This window comes from Rhipicephalus sanguineus, chromosome 3, assembly GCF_013339695.2.
Source record: "Rhipicephalus sanguineus isolate Rsan-2018 chromosome 3, BIME_Rsan_1.4, whole genome shotgun sequence".
Classification (NCBI taxonomy): domain Eukaryota; kingdom Metazoa; phylum Arthropoda; class Arachnida; order Ixodida; family Ixodidae; genus Rhipicephalus; species Rhipicephalus sanguineus.
In genome coordinates, this window is record NC_051178.1 from 108078881 (window position 1) to 108096408 (window position 17528).

Here is a 17528-nt window from a genome sequence, read left to right on the forward strand (position 1 = left end):
CCCGTGGCATGAAAAGTTCCCGCGCTCATTTGAACCCAGTTCACCGTTTTTCATTTTACACATATATTAGACGGCCTCCTAGAGCGCAGTTATTAGCCACTTTTCCAGTGTATTCTTTAGTGACACCAGCAATGAGTGACACACTTGTTTGTCATCGAAGCACTTCCGGTCGATCACTTAACTTCCGGTTTCTGGATATTGAGAAAGTGCGTTTAAAAAAATAAAACTTGTATACATGTTGGTTACGTATGGTATCGGGGCATAAGTTTATTTAACATAAGGACCTATTAACTATCAGGACAATTACTGAAAATTTAACGAATTCATTGAAAGAGCAGTCGCTTTTCTTGCGAGTAGCTCGAGTCGTTGCGGCACCTGGCGGAGCAAGATCTGAACCACGTGCTTATTTCTACGTGGCCTCTTGGATCCGCTTCGACAGCGCGCGCAACACAATGTTAACCCAACAAATACACCAGCGCACACGAACGCCGACCTGTGAGTACCACTACCAGACACCTAAGCAGAGGACAGGTCACCTCCAGGTGCTTTTTTTTTTTTGCTTCTTAGCTGTGTCATCTAATTGCACTGGCATTAGTTTGCCTCGTGTCTATTGTCTCGGTTTCTTGTGGAAGTCGGGAATCTGAAATCTGATTAGTACATGAAATGCACGAGGACATTTCTGTTCCGTCAGTCAGACACCAATGCCGTGAAAGGCCTCCACGCATGAAGGCCCCGTGCCACTCTATTGTATACAGTATCTCACATATCGAAGTGGGGTCGCATCACAGCATTTTTTGGGCTGGTATACATTCCATTACGTCACATATTACGAGAGCGTCGAGGCGCGGTGATTCATTTTCAGCAGTCTTCAAACGACAGGCTAGTTAATTTCTATTAGACATACACGTCCTGCACGTCGCCGGCGATAAGCGTATACCGTTAAGGCTCTGCGTCGTACTGTTGTGTTTCCATTAAATTTTCGATCCTATAGTCGGATACAACTTTAGAAGTCGCGGCATTTCCTCCTCAAAGGTGCACACAATGCCTGTCCCAATGGGTGCAGACTCTAGGGTGGCGTCATGAGTCGGACGGCCGGTGATCCCGCCTTCGAAAAACTTTGCGAGTGCATCAGCGGGACTCTTTCTTTAGTCGCGGAGGTGACCGGCTGACACGCTTCGGTCCACCCGGCGGGGCCTATCTAGACTTAAGTTGTATCCGACTATACGCGCCGTTGCATATTTAAGAGGCAACAGTATGGAGCCTACGGTATCTTTTCGCGATGCTCAAATCCGTGATCAAATATGTGCGTCAGAAAACTACGGAAAGACAAAGGCGTGGCGCTGTGGTTTCGATAAACAATATTAACGCTAAATTCAATTCTATTATCGTACATGTAATGAAATATTCGGGCGAAATGACATGTGCAACCATTAAGCCTTCATTTTCGGTCGATCGATCTTGTACAACAATGATTACTATATTGAAACAAGTTGTTTCGCCGGTGCGGCCATATAAAGAACATCGGATGCGCGAACGAAGGAACAGGGTAATTGTCAAGAATGACCGTAGGCCCGGGAAGCGACCGAGTTGAAGACCGTTTATACAGGCAAAGCGGCTGGCATTTTTTGCAGCAGCCACGTAAAAGTTGCAAAGTGTCACTCATTACTCAACGGCCTGTGGGCGTGCGAATGAACAAAACCGAAAGTAAACGTTCCGATACAACACAACGCCTTTTCAATGAAAGTTTTGCGTAGTTTGGCACCATTTCAGTGAAAGTATTGCAATAAAGCGCCTGAAAAGGCGAGAGGTTAGGGCCCGTCTGTTCTACACGGTTTGCACTGACTCATACCAGGCGTTGCTAAGACTAAACACCGTGCGGACCCACAATTGCAGGTCCCAATGCGGCCTCCCCGAATTCCCCAGAGTGTGCGGCCATGGCAGCGCTCCATCACAGCGCATCTCCCTGGCGCCAGCTACTCATGGTGCTGTGGAAGAACATCTACATAACGCGCATGCAGCGCCACTACACGACCACGCTGCTCGAGATTGTGCTCATGGTGGTGCTGCTGCTGGGCATCCAGGAGGACGCCGTGACTCGCGAACCGCTACTGCGCAGAGGCGACACGTACTTTCGGCCCATCAGCACCTACACCTATTGGAACACGCAGCCCGACATGGCACAGATCAACCAGGTGGGAACATCTCTTCGCCTCATGTACACGTTTGCAAGGCATCACGATCCTGCAAAAAAATGCTATAATGCCTATCAAGGACCCTGCGAGCACAGTGGTTTGGGCAGCAATGAAAATGACGAAGCGCTACATCCTGGGCAATTCCAAACTCCAACGTCTTGAATTGCCTATTCCGTCTTGCATTGATTGCCACCTAGGACTGCCACGGCTCTTCCTCCCTCACGACGCCTCCACCACAGAAGGTGGCAGTGTGGCAGAATGTCACAAGTGTCCGGAAAAGTCCCGCTCGTGATTGCTTAGATGCGCCTTGGAGCAAATATAAGGAACTCGAACAACGCGTAAAACTACAGCACAACATTGCAGAGCCTAAGAAACAATCACAGGGACTTTCCAAAACAGCAGAGATGAAGAAAATAAGATTTGTAGAAAACTGAACTGGGTCCGCAGTCCACTTGGCTGCGACAGGCAAGCACGCAGACAGATCGGTGCTATCTAGTGATCGCATGAGAAATTCGAAAGGCAATACGACAGATTTAAAGTAGGTGAGGTTACACTGAAACAGCCAAAAAGGAAACATAAGGCCATCGGGATTACGTTGGCATCAACGAAGTTATGGCAGCAATCGTCCTACAGTGTTCGAGAAAGGTTGAGTCGGTTACAGCAAGGGCATTAGATACAATAATTTTTTTTCTGCGTGTTTCTGTTTTCTCTCGATACAATGTTATCTCAAAGCACTTGACATTCTATTGCAACAAAAATAATGCCATATTACGTTATTTTATCTGTTTATCATTTTATTTCAATTGTAATTAAGTATATATTTAATGAGAAGTCATTCATGCTCTGTTTTTGCATTAATAGAAGGAAATCATACGCCAGAAATATAGGGCAAATTCGTTTTCGGGTGTGTCCATTTTGAGCAAAAAAAATTATACTTTTGACATGGCTCGCGGGAAAGGGCACGTCGAACGACTCGTCGAACAGTGTAGTAACATCTGCGAAATGATCATATACAACTTTACATTGCAGAATGAAGTTAAATGAAGACAAATTTATTATGCTGTAGGTTCATTTCATCCAAAGATCAATGTATCTTGCTCTCTTAGCCCTTAGTCGTTATAAATGGCAAAAACAAGTGGTGTACACAACTGTGTACATAGCGTGTCAAAGGGAAAGATCTAAACTCATTTATTAAATGCGAAGCATTTCTTAGCGAACTTCTGCAACCTTGAGCGTATCTGTCCATCCAGCCGCCTACGACCCTGTGCTCTCCTGGCCGTTTCGTTAATTGGATGTGCACCAAAAGTGGTATGGCGTAACATGACTGTATGACGAACATAAATGACTGGTCATAACATGAAAATCATGACATGCATGTCATGAACGACGTGATTTACGCGCTACAGTGTTGGTGCTCTTGCGGCCGCTTTGTTAACTTGATATATACCAAAACTGGTATGGCGTGACAAGAGTGTATGACGAACATAAGTGACAGGCCCCAAGGTGCAAATCATGACACGTATGTCATGTACAGCATAAATAATATGAATATAATACCTGGGGTTTAACGTCCCGAAACCACGATATGATTATGAGGGACGCCGTATTGAAGGGCTCCGGAAAATTTCGGCCACCTGGGGTTCCTTACTGCATGAACAACATGCCACGCTCATGCACTCGCGGCTGTTTCACTAGCGTAATATACACCAAAATTAGTATTGTGCGACGCGACTGTGTGACGAAAATAAATAACAGGTGGTAACATGAAAATCATGACATGCATGTCATGTACAGCATGATTTACATGCCACGCTCATGGTGCGCTCTCGGCCGTTTCGCTACCCTAATATGTACACCAAAATCGGTATTGCGCGACGTGACTGTATGACGAACATAAATGCCAGGTCCTAACATGGAACTCATGACAGGCATGTCATATAGGACATGATTTAAACGTCAAGCTCATGGTGCGCATCGAGCATATATATATATATATATATATATATATATATATATATATATATATATATATATATATATATATATATATATATATATATATATATATATATATATATATATATATATATATATATATATACGTACGTTTCATCAACATGTCAAATACCAGATTTTACATGCATGTATGTATGCATGACAAAGATGCGATATATAGCGAACTAGATGTCATGACATGACTTCATTTTCTTTAATGACAAACAAGACCAAGACGATGTGTGCAGCTCTTTGCTGGCTGCTTCGCATTACATCGACTCTCCCAGTGGGTGGGACCTGCCGATTTTTTGATTATCTTTGTAGTATTATTCCTTGCACGTTGGGAGGTAATCGGCTTGGTCATAACCTAAACTAAGCCCCGTGATTCCCGGAAAGCTGCTTGCACTCTGTTAAACCCCATTTCAAAAAGCTTATATTCAGAGAGGCAGAACGTCACGGCTACGGCGAAAATCGCCTGAATTTCCCCTGTGATTGATATTGTCACGATTAAAAACCGGAAGGATGGCAGAGGAGAATGAAGTGAGGATCATGAGCAGCAACCACCGTTCAGACGACGTTGGAGCGTCTGCACTTGTGATATCTGAATACAGACCTTGTCTTTCCTCCTCGCGCCGTGGTCCCTTGTCTTGTTCTTCCCTCGTTGCAATAACATCATAAAAATGTTAGAGCCCATTATTAAAGACGATAGTGTTTCTTGGGGAACTTAAACGCAGAAATTTTGGTCTGTCTTTCTGTTTGTCGGCACGTCACCCAATTCAGCCATCCGGCCAAAGTTGAACCACTTGCTTACCGCCCACCCATCTTGAACTGGTACGGCTGTTCATACTTGTGAACGTTGTCGATCAAAAAGTAAATATTACGCATATCTGAGGCGCAACATCATTAGGTAATTATTAGGGGGTGTGTTCCTTTAATATAAAATGCATAGATACGCAATTTTAAAGACCGTAGTTTCTTAAGCTGCAGTGAAAATGCGACTGCGCTCAAACTTGTCTTCCTCCGTGCCCTCTGCACAAGCTCATGATGTGTTTCGGTTTCGGTTCAGTATTGCATTGTACGAATGACAGGGGGCGCCGCTCTGGCATTCCTGTTTTACCCAGGCGACGTGTAAATAATAGAGTTTGTGGAGAGTACTCGTTGAGTGCGGACGTTTCTTCTCCTTCGGCGCATCGCGCCAAACCGCGTGTTCGAGCTGGCCGGCGTCCCCACCGGTCGCGTTGGTCACCGCCGGTCTTCGCCTGCCGCTGCGCTGGGACTACCAGCCCGCAACACAGCACTCATGTTTCCCGACGTATTGCCAGATGGCGTCCATATCTCACGCAGCGCCTCTTCTATCGTCTTTATACGACATTTGCAGCGAAGCACGCAGATACGCGGCCAATTTTTCCTCCACCTTCTTTTTTTTCTTTTTTCACAATCCCCATGAGAGGGCTGTCATGCCATAGTATAAGACGCTACCCCACATTGCGGGAATAAAATAAGAAGCGTCTATCATTCCGTGTTGGTGAACTTGCACGCAGCCATTATTCGACCGCTATTGTCATCATGACAGCCATATTGCATCTACCATAGAAACTCATTAGTCAACACTAACACCACATCATCAGCCATGGCGCGCTTTGGCCACGCCAGGTCCTTTGCGCACGGTGTAAGTATCCTTGCACAGGGCACCTGCGCCACAAAAACCCACTAATCAATCAATCAGGACAGTGGTGTCCGTTGCGCGGCCATTAGAGGCGGTGCGAGTTGAAACTGATCAAATAACTTATTATCGTACTGGTTAATAACTGCTTGGGCATGCCGCTATATTCAACGCAAAAAGAACGCGCGTTTACGATCATTTTCAGGGACAATCGCGCATCTCGCTGTCATGCTTAGAACTTGACTGTGTGGTGCGGCACCGTACAGCCGCGCCGAAAGTACAATACTTTTTGTGTAAACGAATATATATATATCAAAGGCACGTCATTGAGCTGTGAGAGAGGCATGCACAGTTTCATTCAATTAATTCGTAAGTGTTACACGTTTTGCACTCATTTGCACTTTCTTCGTGGGTCTGCAGGTGTACTTCGCGCCCGTAGAGAACAAGTACCTAGCCAGACTGACTCACGATGCCATGGCGGATCTGCGGGTGGCCCACTTGACCGGTTTCGCGACTGAAAAGGAGCTCGTGGCAGCCATGCGCCTCCGTAACGGCACGCCTGTGCACACGGTGGCGCTGCTGTATACGGACGTGGCTCCAGGCGACCGGGACGGCGTGCCGGTTAGCCTGCACGTCAACTTCTTCGGAGGTCGCCTGCCATTCGACGTGCACGTAAGTATATTAGATGCCAGAACAGATTTCAGCTCGCGTTTAACAGTAAGGCAGTGCGACGCAAGAAGCTGTCAACAGCCAAACCATAGAGCGATATCATTACTGCTATATCAGTCACAGACAACTGATTTTTCGCCGTCAGTGCGATGTTCCGTGGAATGTACTACAAGCGCAATCAGATCTTGTCGCCCCCCTGCATGCCGGTGCGAGGGGAAGTTTCGAGGGAAAGCCAGGAAGGATAGCCGCGGCTGCATGTGGTTGCAGTCAACCTATTATGGTAGCTCAGCCACATCGACCGGGAATTGGCTGTCCTGCCAATTCCCGGTCGATGTGGGCGAAGCGCAAGAGCACCGACGTACTTAGATATAGATGAATGTTTATGAACCCCAGGCGGACAAAATTAATCCAGACTTCCTTTCTAGAGTGTTCCACAAAATATCTGGCACGTTGTAAATGTACCGCGCGGCACTATCACCTTGACGAAGGTACAGAAAAAGAGAACACGCAAGGAAACAGCGCGGACTACATATTGATTTTTCATAAGCGCCAGGAAGCCTCCATAAGGGCCGGTTACAAATGCGCCACCTACAGTCCTTCATTTGTTACGTCCTACCAGCTCCGACTGCCGGATGAGGGCTGAATGCATTTTGAAGACAGTGTCTTCGTGCGCCCCTACCACCCTCTTTCTATGCCCCAGTGTGACATTGTACACGATGTTGATGTCTGACCGAATTCGAGTTGTCTTTACAAGAAGCCTCCCTCATCAATGTTCTAACCGAAAGTGGCGCAGACCGCAACAACGTTATGTTATTATTAGAAGGGTTTAATGGCGTAATTTGACTACTGCGAGAATGATTTTCGCAGAGCGAAAGTAAGCTAACTATATAAACAGAAGTTCTGAATGAGAGGAGCTTAATACCGCAAGCGGAAACGGTAATCTTTCAGACTATGTTCAGTTCACATTGCTATACCATAAACGCTTTGCTGAAAAGAACTAAATTGGCAAGATCGGGGTTAATTTCACTGCTTTTGTAGCGACACAGCAGCAACACTTCATAGGCCGTTGCTGCTCATATGTGAAATGAATTCATCCTTTTCGGCGCATCAAATGCACATCGTGTAGTGGTGCCAGATGGCGTGACGCTGTGGCTTACGATCATCTGCCACTGACCGGTTGTAGCAGTAGTAAAATTGAACATGCATCTTTCCTCATTCTTTCTTTTGATTTATAAAATGATGACATAATTAGGACGATCTGGAATACGCCCCATGAATAATAGAGAACGGAAGAACACAGTCTGGTGCTCCGTATTCAGTATTTGTTGAAGGTGAACAAATGTAGGCATATATACGGCGCTATTTCGCCTTGACTTATGAAACCAACGTAGAGCGATGTCGTGAAAGAGGTGAATGGCAGGTAAAAGTGGGACGAGGCATGCTTCGCACCGAAGTGTATTAACGAGAATCTTACTTCGTAAACCACCACCAGTTTAACTGACCGTTGCTGCTGTTCTTAAAACAATTTACATTGAAGTACGAAATTCCTACATTGCGTTCATTTTCAGCATCTCCTCCCGCTCTCACTATGCACTTCTTGTTTTCGCTTCTGGCTTGTACTTAACTGCCTTTCACTTCCCACTTCACTTCCAGCTGTAGCTTTGCTATGCAAGGCCTCCGAGGCAAAATCACCCGCTTACTTAAGAAAGCTTGACCTCCGAGGCAACATGAGTAGGAAATCATGGCGAACATGGTAACTGGGCGGATGAGTACGAGCAGAACACGTGACGTGATGCGCATCTGAGCACGTCGAGTTTTACCACGGAGCGTCACATATCGTGCAAATTTTCGACGCCAGCCAATATACGGATTAGCCTGCGTGCGGTTTTTAAAATATATCTGCACTTAGTGTGCGGCGCTACGTTTCGATCCGCAGGTCAAGTATCCTCAACGCCTTCTGTCGCAACCCGAGGGGCCCTCGAAGGAAGAGCGCTTTCCCGAAATGAACACGCTGCTGCCCATCATGGGCGCCCTGCAGCAGCGGCACCTCGAGTACCAGGCGACACTGCACAACCGCAGCATGGGCCGGATGCATCCCGTGCAACTGCAGCGCTTCCCGTACCCGGCCTACATCGAGCACCAGGACACCAGGAACTACGCGCTCGTACTGACGCGTTTCTGCGTCGGCATGCTGGTTCCGTTCGCCGTCTTCGTTGCGAGACTCAGCGACGAGAAAGTGACCGGTGCGAACAAAATGTGTTTTTTTTTACTTTTTAAGCGAAGCCGATATGACTCAGATTTCGGCGTCGTGCGCGAAAAGCCCGGAGCCGGCGCGCGTACAGAAAATGCGGCTGTCCATGGTGTGCCGGTCGCATGAGTCTTTGCATGCACCAGTTTTCCTAGTGCTGGTGCTCTCTCGATCGTGAGCAGGCACGATCAGCCGTTTGTGACATGAAAATGGTACTTTTTCGAGGTCACTTATCAATTCAAGTTGCCAAAGTTCATTATTACCTGAATATGAACGCATGACAGTCATCGTTGCCGGTAGCAACTGAAGTGTAGCGCTGGCAGACACGTGGATGAAGGTACGCGTTTCTGCATGGAGGAAGGAAACGATTAGGAGGGAACATTGCGCCTGAAATATACAATTCTCAAAGTCGGCTAGAAATCGCACGCCATAAGCATAAATGACCGTGTCATATAACTAAAGTCCACGGCCATTGGCTGATTTGAGCATCGTGAACTGCATAGTCCCCGCGGCCGCAGCGGACGCCGCTGCGGCCCGCACGCGCACTCGCGCTCGCAATGAAAATTTGAATTGGATAAAAAACAGCGGAAAACACGAACCACCATAGAAAGAACTCAACGAGCCAGCCTGTCCCGTCGTGCCCTTTCTCTGTGGTTCGCGTTTCCCGCTGGTGTTCATCCACTTTGTCATGTACCAACCAGCCCAGTTCATTGCCTTCATATCACACGGAAAGCAAGCCGCGCGTTCAAAAACAAAAACAAAAAAATGTGCCCAAGGTCATGATGCGCACTGACGAACGGACGTATATTCTTGCCGCCATGTCACCCCTCTAGCCCCCCCCCCTCCCTCCCCGGAAACTGCTTCCAGTGCGCTCGCTGGTGCGAACGCAGAGAGAAAGCGCTTTATGCATGTGGCAAATCCATGCAACTCCGCTTGTACATGACTGGTTTTAAAAGTTCTTGCGGCAATCGATTCGTGAGGCAATGAACTCCTCTAAAGACGCCATTCGATGATTATTCCATTAAGTGTTGCAGGGCCCCTTTAATGAAAGGAGTGGAAGGCTCAATTTTTTTATATCCCAGGACTGTCCTTGCAGTACAAATTACACGTTTTGAAATCCGCGACTCCTACAATATGCCGTGGTTAGGTTCCACCAAAATTCGACTCCAGTTTGATCTTTTTGTGAGTGATAAATTTTTGCGCAGTCACTGAAGACCTACTTTTGAAGAAAAAACAGCCATGGCTTAGTTCTCATGTATTGTAATTGCTGCAACACCGCTATACTTATTGTACGATGCACGCGAGTATATTTTATAACATAAATTACTACTTTCATAATGACTGGAACATTTCGAGCAGTTCCCTTCCTGGTAGCATACCAATTTATGTATAATCGCTACATCTTTAAGTGACGCAGTGTTACTTGCGCCAGCAAACCAGTAATGACCTGACCTAAACCCCACGTTTACGAAAGAAATTACAGTACGCCAATACGTGTCGGAGAGGCAGAAAACGAGGAGGTGATCGCTGTAACTGTTTCGGTAGTATACTTTTCAGTGCAATACCGCTTGACACTTCAATGCAAAACGTTGCCATTTCGTACTTTGTTAGAACGTCCGTGCAGCGTCTCCGTTATTGCAAAAATTGCATTGTCTTTGCGAAGCGAAGTACACGATAGAACCTCGCACAGATCCTTACGCATTCTCCTTAGACGACCCGAAGGCGAAAGCCGTCTTCTTCATTTTGTCCTTCTTATTGTCACTGATGACGTCATGTTACATTCAAGTCATAAGACTTTCGGTAGGCCGGCGGCCTACATAAGGGCACTTGAGTATCGCGCTACTTTTGGCTGAATTTTATTGCTCAGTCTTCTTTTCTTGCATCATCGTGTTGAAGCCGCCGTCTCGCGTTGTCTCGTCAGGTCATGCCAAATCTCCGATTTTTTTTTACTGGATGACACATATAAGGCGTTCGCGTTTAAAACGTGGTTGTCTCTGACTCAGGCATGAAAGAGATGCTGCGTGTGGTGGGCCTCAACGACTGCGTCTACTGGGTGAGCCACTACATCAGCGGCTTCTTCATGCACCTGATCATCGTGACCCTGATGCTGCTCATCCTGTGCGTCAAAAGGAACGAGGAAGGACGCGCGTTCATCCAGTTCAGCGATCCGCTCCTGGTGTTCTGTATCCTGATGTGCTTCTGCAGCTCGTGTCTTATGCACGCTACACTGCTCTCCATGCTCTTCTCCAGTCGTGTGTATCTTTTGGACACGTGCTCCCTACTTCGCATATACCTTTGCACGCTTAACACTAGCAGAACGTACTTAGCCAGGAAAAAGAGGGGCTTGCAGGGAGCAAATGACCTATGTGAAGTTCTGGCTTTTTGCATCCATCGTAACGCCGCCACCGAATTACTTTTATTCGTACAATATGAGAAACAAAGGGGCGACAAATAGTTATCCAACCTGCCTGCTTTAAACCATATTTTACTGCTTCTATCCCTTTCTCGTTTGCGAGATATCCACCGACATCTCCTCGACGGTTCGTACAGCAAGAAACTACTTCGAATGATACGCAGACTGGTGACTCTTCTCTGAAGAACTAAGAAGTAAAGCAAGAAACGTTACCCGAATACCCTTGCTACTGTCAGAAATATATACGCTCCACTAATCAAGCGCACAATTAATTCTTTAGAGGAGTATATACTCTTTTGTGTCTTTTTTTTCTTATTTGCGCATCTGCTTTTTTGAGGAACGTAGCGAGCCATTTTTTCGAATGCGTGTCGACAGCCGATGGTTTTTCTGACAAGATATAGCACCGAGTTTTGTGCACTAACGGATGCTGCGGTAAGAATTACCCAAGCTTAGTCATTGTATGTGTTAAGGTAATGCGCTAACCCTACCGAAACTGGGCGGCCAAGGAACACTGAGACGCTTGTAGCGTTTCGCTTTCCTCACGTACGTGAGGGGCCCCATCACCTCATGATGAAACCCAGCGCCTTTTGACGAAACGTTTCACGTAATATTCGCTACATTTCTCCGCACATCAAAGCTTTCTATTTGAACCTCAGCGCTTCTTTATGTCAGTTTGGCTGGCTTTTCGCCCCGTATCAAAAAGTAATGCTATTTAGTTTAAGTTACGCTGAAATAGCTGTTCAAATATTTGACGTTACTGTCCTTAAGTCTGAGATCCAAATCTGGCCAGCATCGCAGACAGCTTACGCTGACTGCTTAAAAGGGGGCATCGAACCGTGGGAGCAATGGATAACGTTTACTGTGCGACGTGAACCAATTCGCATCGGCAAAATCAAGCTCAGGAAAGCACGTAAAATCATGAATTCCTTAACTTCTTTCGTGTTTGACCCTGTCAAATATTCAGCGTAGCTTACGTTAAGCACATGAGGATCCGGCCTCATGCATTCTACTCAGCCGCCATCTTGTTTTGCCCGTAATCTGCCTGCGTGGCTTTAGACTTGGATGCTGACCTCGGAAATCCGTATAACTTGCCGACTTGGTCAGAACTCGAATGAGACTTCAGATCGCCTCGGTATGCTTAGCTCTTTGTTTATTTGTTTACGGTCAGTATTGAAACACAGCCAAAAACTACGCGCTCGCATTCGCATTGTCGTCTTTTGCAAAGAAAATTGTATAAACACAATAAGTAACTCCAAAAAATTCTCCGCGCCGTGTGGCACCTTCCTAGTAGGGAGTTGCTCCTTCAGTTTTTTCCTGCTTGATGTCCTATTTCTCGTTAAATCATCTGATTTGATGTCGCACAGTTGCCAATGCCAGTAAGACTCCTGTTATAGCATTTTCTATCCAACTTTAGTTTAAAAAATACTCAACATGCACAGCACAAAGACGCCACCTCGTGATCAGCAGCAGTCTTCCACAGCCCCTTACGTGGCTCCCGAGATTGCAGCAATGCCCCAAAATATGAACGGCTTCATTTCGGAAGCCATATCAGTCCCTCCGAATGGCGGCTACGCATTGCTCGACATACGCTTTTGGGTAGTTAGGCTCCTCAATTTGTCGTCGCGAACAAACAATGGCAGCACGAAGCGGCGCTTTCAGTCAATAAGCTCTACGTTTGCAGGGTCTTGGGCAGTGACATCAAAGATACCCAATGAACTGCACCACGCGGTACAGCAGAAAGGGTCCCGGAGGTGCCGAAGACCTGCTGGCAATAAGCTGCCAAAGTAGAATACACATCCAAACGCGCAATATTTGTGGTTCTCGACAGCTCCTCCTTGAAACTATCGCATTTTATTGCGCAGCACACACTGCCGTAGCCGCTGCCATGTTGTACTGGACCTTCAGCTGCCTGATGCCGTTCCTCGCTCTCGAGAATGCCGGTGGCCAGGGCTACCACTTCATCAAGCGCAGCCACAAGTTGGCGACGTCCATCTTTCCCGGCATGAGTCTGCACTGGAGCTTCCGCGTTCTCGAGCGCTTCGAGAAGTTCGGTGAGACGCTGCAGATTACCACGTACCTTTCACACTGTGCTAAAAGCTATGAGCGAATTCACGGTGTCACGTCTCGTAGCGTGCTAAGTACCAGCATACTTATACTTTGGTTACGAGGGTACCGGCTGGTCCTTATGCACCAACTCAGCTCTTAAGACTGAATTCACTTGCTCCCAGGTGGCGTTTCACAGCAAATCAATCCGGGAAACAAGCTTCTGATGTTATGACATACGCAAGTAATAACGACAACAGAACACGTTTTTCGCAGCATTTTGACAGACCGAGAAATTGATGTTCTATGGATTCAGTGACTTAAACACTCGTGTTTACATTAAGTCAAACTATTTGCGACTGCTCTGTGCTTTGCAGCCGTTGCTACCGACTCAGAAACGCGATATAGCGTATAGTTTAATGCAGCTGCATAAAAACCATACCTCGTATAAAGTTCGTTGTCGAATACTTATTTGCTCAACTACAGGAATGCGCCCCCTCTGCATGCAAACAGGGCATCATTTTTTCACTCAGTTAAGCTTGATATAGGTGTTAGGCAGGCATAAATAAATATTAGTGTTCGAAGGCAAATATCACCACTCAATATAGCCGATCACACCGCCGCGTGAAACTTATCGAACAAATATCCAGCATATCGCGTACGAGCCATCTTGCATTATTTTTGCTGCTGTTCACTTGTACCACGGTGTAAGAGAAATAGTTCTTCTACCGCTTTAGCACTTTTAGGAAATTGTCAGTCGACGGAAGAGGCCAACAACGGTATCTGTAAATATTATTGGCACTGCTAATTTTATATTCATTTAAAAAGGATGGCGCATGATGAGATTGTGCAAGTTTTTTGAATGGCACTGTGCGTATATGGTACCATCAAGAGAGGGGTCGCTTGTTGGGCGAGTTGGTTAAGTATCTCGGTAGACTTTCGCGGAAAAAAACAGGGACAAATGAAGGACCACACGAACACAGCGCAACACAGCGCTGTGTTCTTGTGGTCCTTTCCTTGTCCCTGTTTTTTGCGCTAACGTGAAATATCAAATATCGAATCATTTGACTACATGGAGACCGCGTTCGACAGCAGAAGACTGTGTACTCGTTCTAAGCAGAAATATGCGGGAAAAGAATGATTTCGCTCATTCACCGTCGTCACAATGGCATTACTTTGCAATGTTACTCAGTGCACTCTATCTCAAACACACACATACACCTGCGCGAGCGCCCACACATGCCGACAGGCGAGCAAGTAGTCCATACTGATATGGTCTCCTGAACATTGACGCAAAGCATACGGAACATCTCATGCACGCCGGACACACAAAAGACTGGTTGCCCGGCAAGTAGATAACGGGCTTGAGCAATTTTTACGAAGAAAAAACTGAGAAGAATGACTAAAATTTGCTTATGCCGTTCTAAATTTGTGACTGACAGTTGGCTCTTAAAGGAGAGCACAGCGTACATTTATTGTAACAGGATGGCGAATTACGCTAGTTTGTAAATGTTCATTCTGATTTTTTTTTGTTTAAAGCGCGCCGGAGAGGAAGGCAAAGAGAGAAGACAGGACAGCGCTTACGCTCAGAACTGAACCTTTGTTGAACATAAAAATATTTATATAGGCTGTTTGATGATTTTTAATTCACATGGATACTGGAGCAAAACAGAACTTCAATCAAATAAAAAGAATCAAGCGGCAAACACGAAAGACAAACAGAAGCAAACGGCGGGACCTTGACTTGCGTGTTTTCCGCTCGTTTTTTATTTGTTCTGCAATATACCAACTAACCCAGTTCAACCAGTTATAACATCTTCCGTGTCACGAAATCCACTACTTCAAACGCTAAAACTTTGCCATAATCATAACCTGTCTGTTACTATCTCTGGTACACTTCCAGGAAAAATTCATAATGAGCGTGCGCTTGGTCTTTGAAAGCAACGCTTGTAGCTGAACCTTCCGCACTAGTAGGCATTGAAGCCGAAGCTTTAGTTACCTGTATGACTCAGTCCCAACCGGATATTAAGCTCAAGTCATGTTTTTACAGCCAACATTGATACATTTGCGATATTTGCGCATGACTGTCTTCTCTGTGCCCTTTGCAGTGCCTTACGGCGCAAACTGGTCCAACTTCGCTAGCCGCGCCGCCACACCGGACAACGTGACGCTGGCCGAGATCGTGTTCGTGGGCCTGATGTGCGACTGCTTCATCGTCGCCGCTGTCTGGTACTTGGACAATGTGATGCCCATCGGGCCTGGAATCGCCAAGCCGGTTCTGTACCCATTCAAGGTGATGGACTTCTGGATTCGTTGTTGTGCGCGGATCAATGCGCAACTTGAAAAGGTAGCGCAGAAACCGCCTGCGCTATTTTCGAGGCTTACAGCGTTTCCTCGAATATGAAACCGATGAGACAATAATCGGTGTATTCGTGGTAGAGAGGATCAGGGTTGCGTTGGTTTACATTGTATCAGCCGCTCGGAAAAGAATAGTGTGCAGGCTGTTAATCGGGTGAAGGTCGGGGGAGGCGCCGGTGACGACTTGTGCATTTCTGGTTGTGTCGATGGCTGCGAAAACAGTAAACATAAATGGCATAGCGCTATGACGTGCTAGGGGCCCAGAGCCAGGAGATCTTTGGTGGGCCAGTCCAAACTTAGGGGCTGGCGAGGAGGCTGCTCTTCCCGAATAATGGTCAGCAATACAACCGCGTGCACCATCATACGTACACAAACGTGCATAAATGGTAATTGTGGGGGCACCTTGAGTTACTTTAAGCACTACACGCTGGGACGGCACGGTACTGGTTGTCCCGCTGGAGTATGCCGATCAAACCACCTATGCACACCGTTTATCCACAATTGTGGTACAGAATAATGAATCCCAAATTTTCACCGTAATTTGAAACCATGCATGAGCGGTATCGTGCTAAGAAAGGACCTTTAACAGTTGAAACTGTCTTGTATGCCTTGCACTTTCAGATATCTTCATCTCGTCCGTTTTTGCGAAGTTTAAAAATTAGAAATGTGCGTGCAGTCTCCATAAAGACTTGAAATGAAAATAGCCACGAGTCCTGCAAGAATACGCCTTTCCTTCTAATGTACTGCGCAGATGGAGTATTGGCTGCCCAGCATGACGTGTTTGAAGGAGCCTCCGAGGACGACGCAAGAGAATGCAAACTTCGAGCCCGAACCGAGGGATCAGTGTGTCGCTATAGAGCTCTTTCACGTCAGCAAGGCAAGCACCTCTCGTCAACAACACTGCGACACGAAGTCACTGTGTTAATTTTCGTATACGTTAATGCCCCTAATAAATATATTGTTCGATTTATACTGGCTACAGAGTATAAACTTTGCACTCGGTTGTATTGACGACCCGAGGAACATTAACAATAGTACTCTATCCTCAGAGCGTGCCAAAACGAAGCATTCTTTTTTGTAGAGAGTATCGCTTTATTACTTCCCAGTCATCCGATTCTTTTAAACGCGGGGCTTGCATCGGTAAACCCCCACAAATGAGAAGAGCATTAAACTACCAGAAATAAGCGCATTGCCAGCGAGAATGAAAAGCATCGTAGACGGACGATCTTACTTCTCTTAGAGAAGCCATCTTATCATGAAGAGTTGACAATCGATATGTAAAACAAATAAGATCTTTTGCGTACCACAAGCCATTTCCAATACAGGTGATCTGACAAAGTGAATGCCTATGAGAAGTGAATACAAGAGGTTAACCTAAACTGAGGGCGGCATTGACACGTATACGTACGTGTCGCAGGACTACGATGGCGAGGAAGCCGTTCACGATGTCAGTTTGCGGATTTTCAACAACCAGATTACCGTGCTCCTCGGTCACAACGGCGCAGGCAAGACCACGCTGCTGAACATGATTACCGGTAAGTCTGATGAAGACTGGCCTAGCTGTCACAATGTTAGTAAACGAGTTGTATTTTTTTGTTATTTTTGTGTACGTTCATTTACGTATATAAACAATTTCCTGTTGTTCTAAAATGAAGCCTCAGTTCTGAATGGTTAATCACGACACTTCGTAGTGCGGCTACAAAACACGGCAAGTTTTTGCGCAAATAACGCAGAATCCACGCTAATTTCTTGATATGTTCTCCATCAGTTAATGAGAAACAAGCATCGGGAGTCCGTACGTATAGGCATTATGGACTTTGATTTAACTGCAGACGTGATACAAGGTACAAATAACTTTGCAGAAGTTATCTTGAAAAGGAGGCTGGCGGACGCGGAACGGTAACCCCAGAATTCTGGAGATGTCTACGGAAAAAGCGTTCAAGCTCT

General features: G+C 46.3%; 1 protein-coding gene across 2 annotated transcripts; it reads left to right on the plus strand.

The window, feature by feature from the left end:
* The first annotated feature begins 1924 nt into the window (after positions 1 to 1924).
* On the plus strand, positions 1925 to 16539 carry LOC119385062 (phospholipid-transporting ATPase ABCA3-like). Of its 2 annotated transcripts, XM_037652619.2 has the most exons (7): positions 1925 to 2192; positions 6271 to 6522; positions 8456 to 8762; positions 10771 to 11019; positions 13043 to 13231; positions 15332 to 15516; positions 16333 to 16539. In XM_037652619.2, the coding sequence occupies exons 1-7, from the start codon at positions 1935 to 1937 to the stop codon at positions 16504 to 16506; spliced, it is 1614 nt and encodes a 537-aa protein (XP_037508547.1). In that variant the 5' UTR covers positions 1925 to 1934; the 3' UTR covers positions 16507 to 16539. The 2 variants fall into 2 exon arrangements, with proteins under 2 accessions (XP_037508547.1, XP_049270317.1); XM_049414360.1 differs by lacking the exon at positions 10771 to 11019.
* Positions 16540 to 17528: the final 989 nt, after the last annotated feature.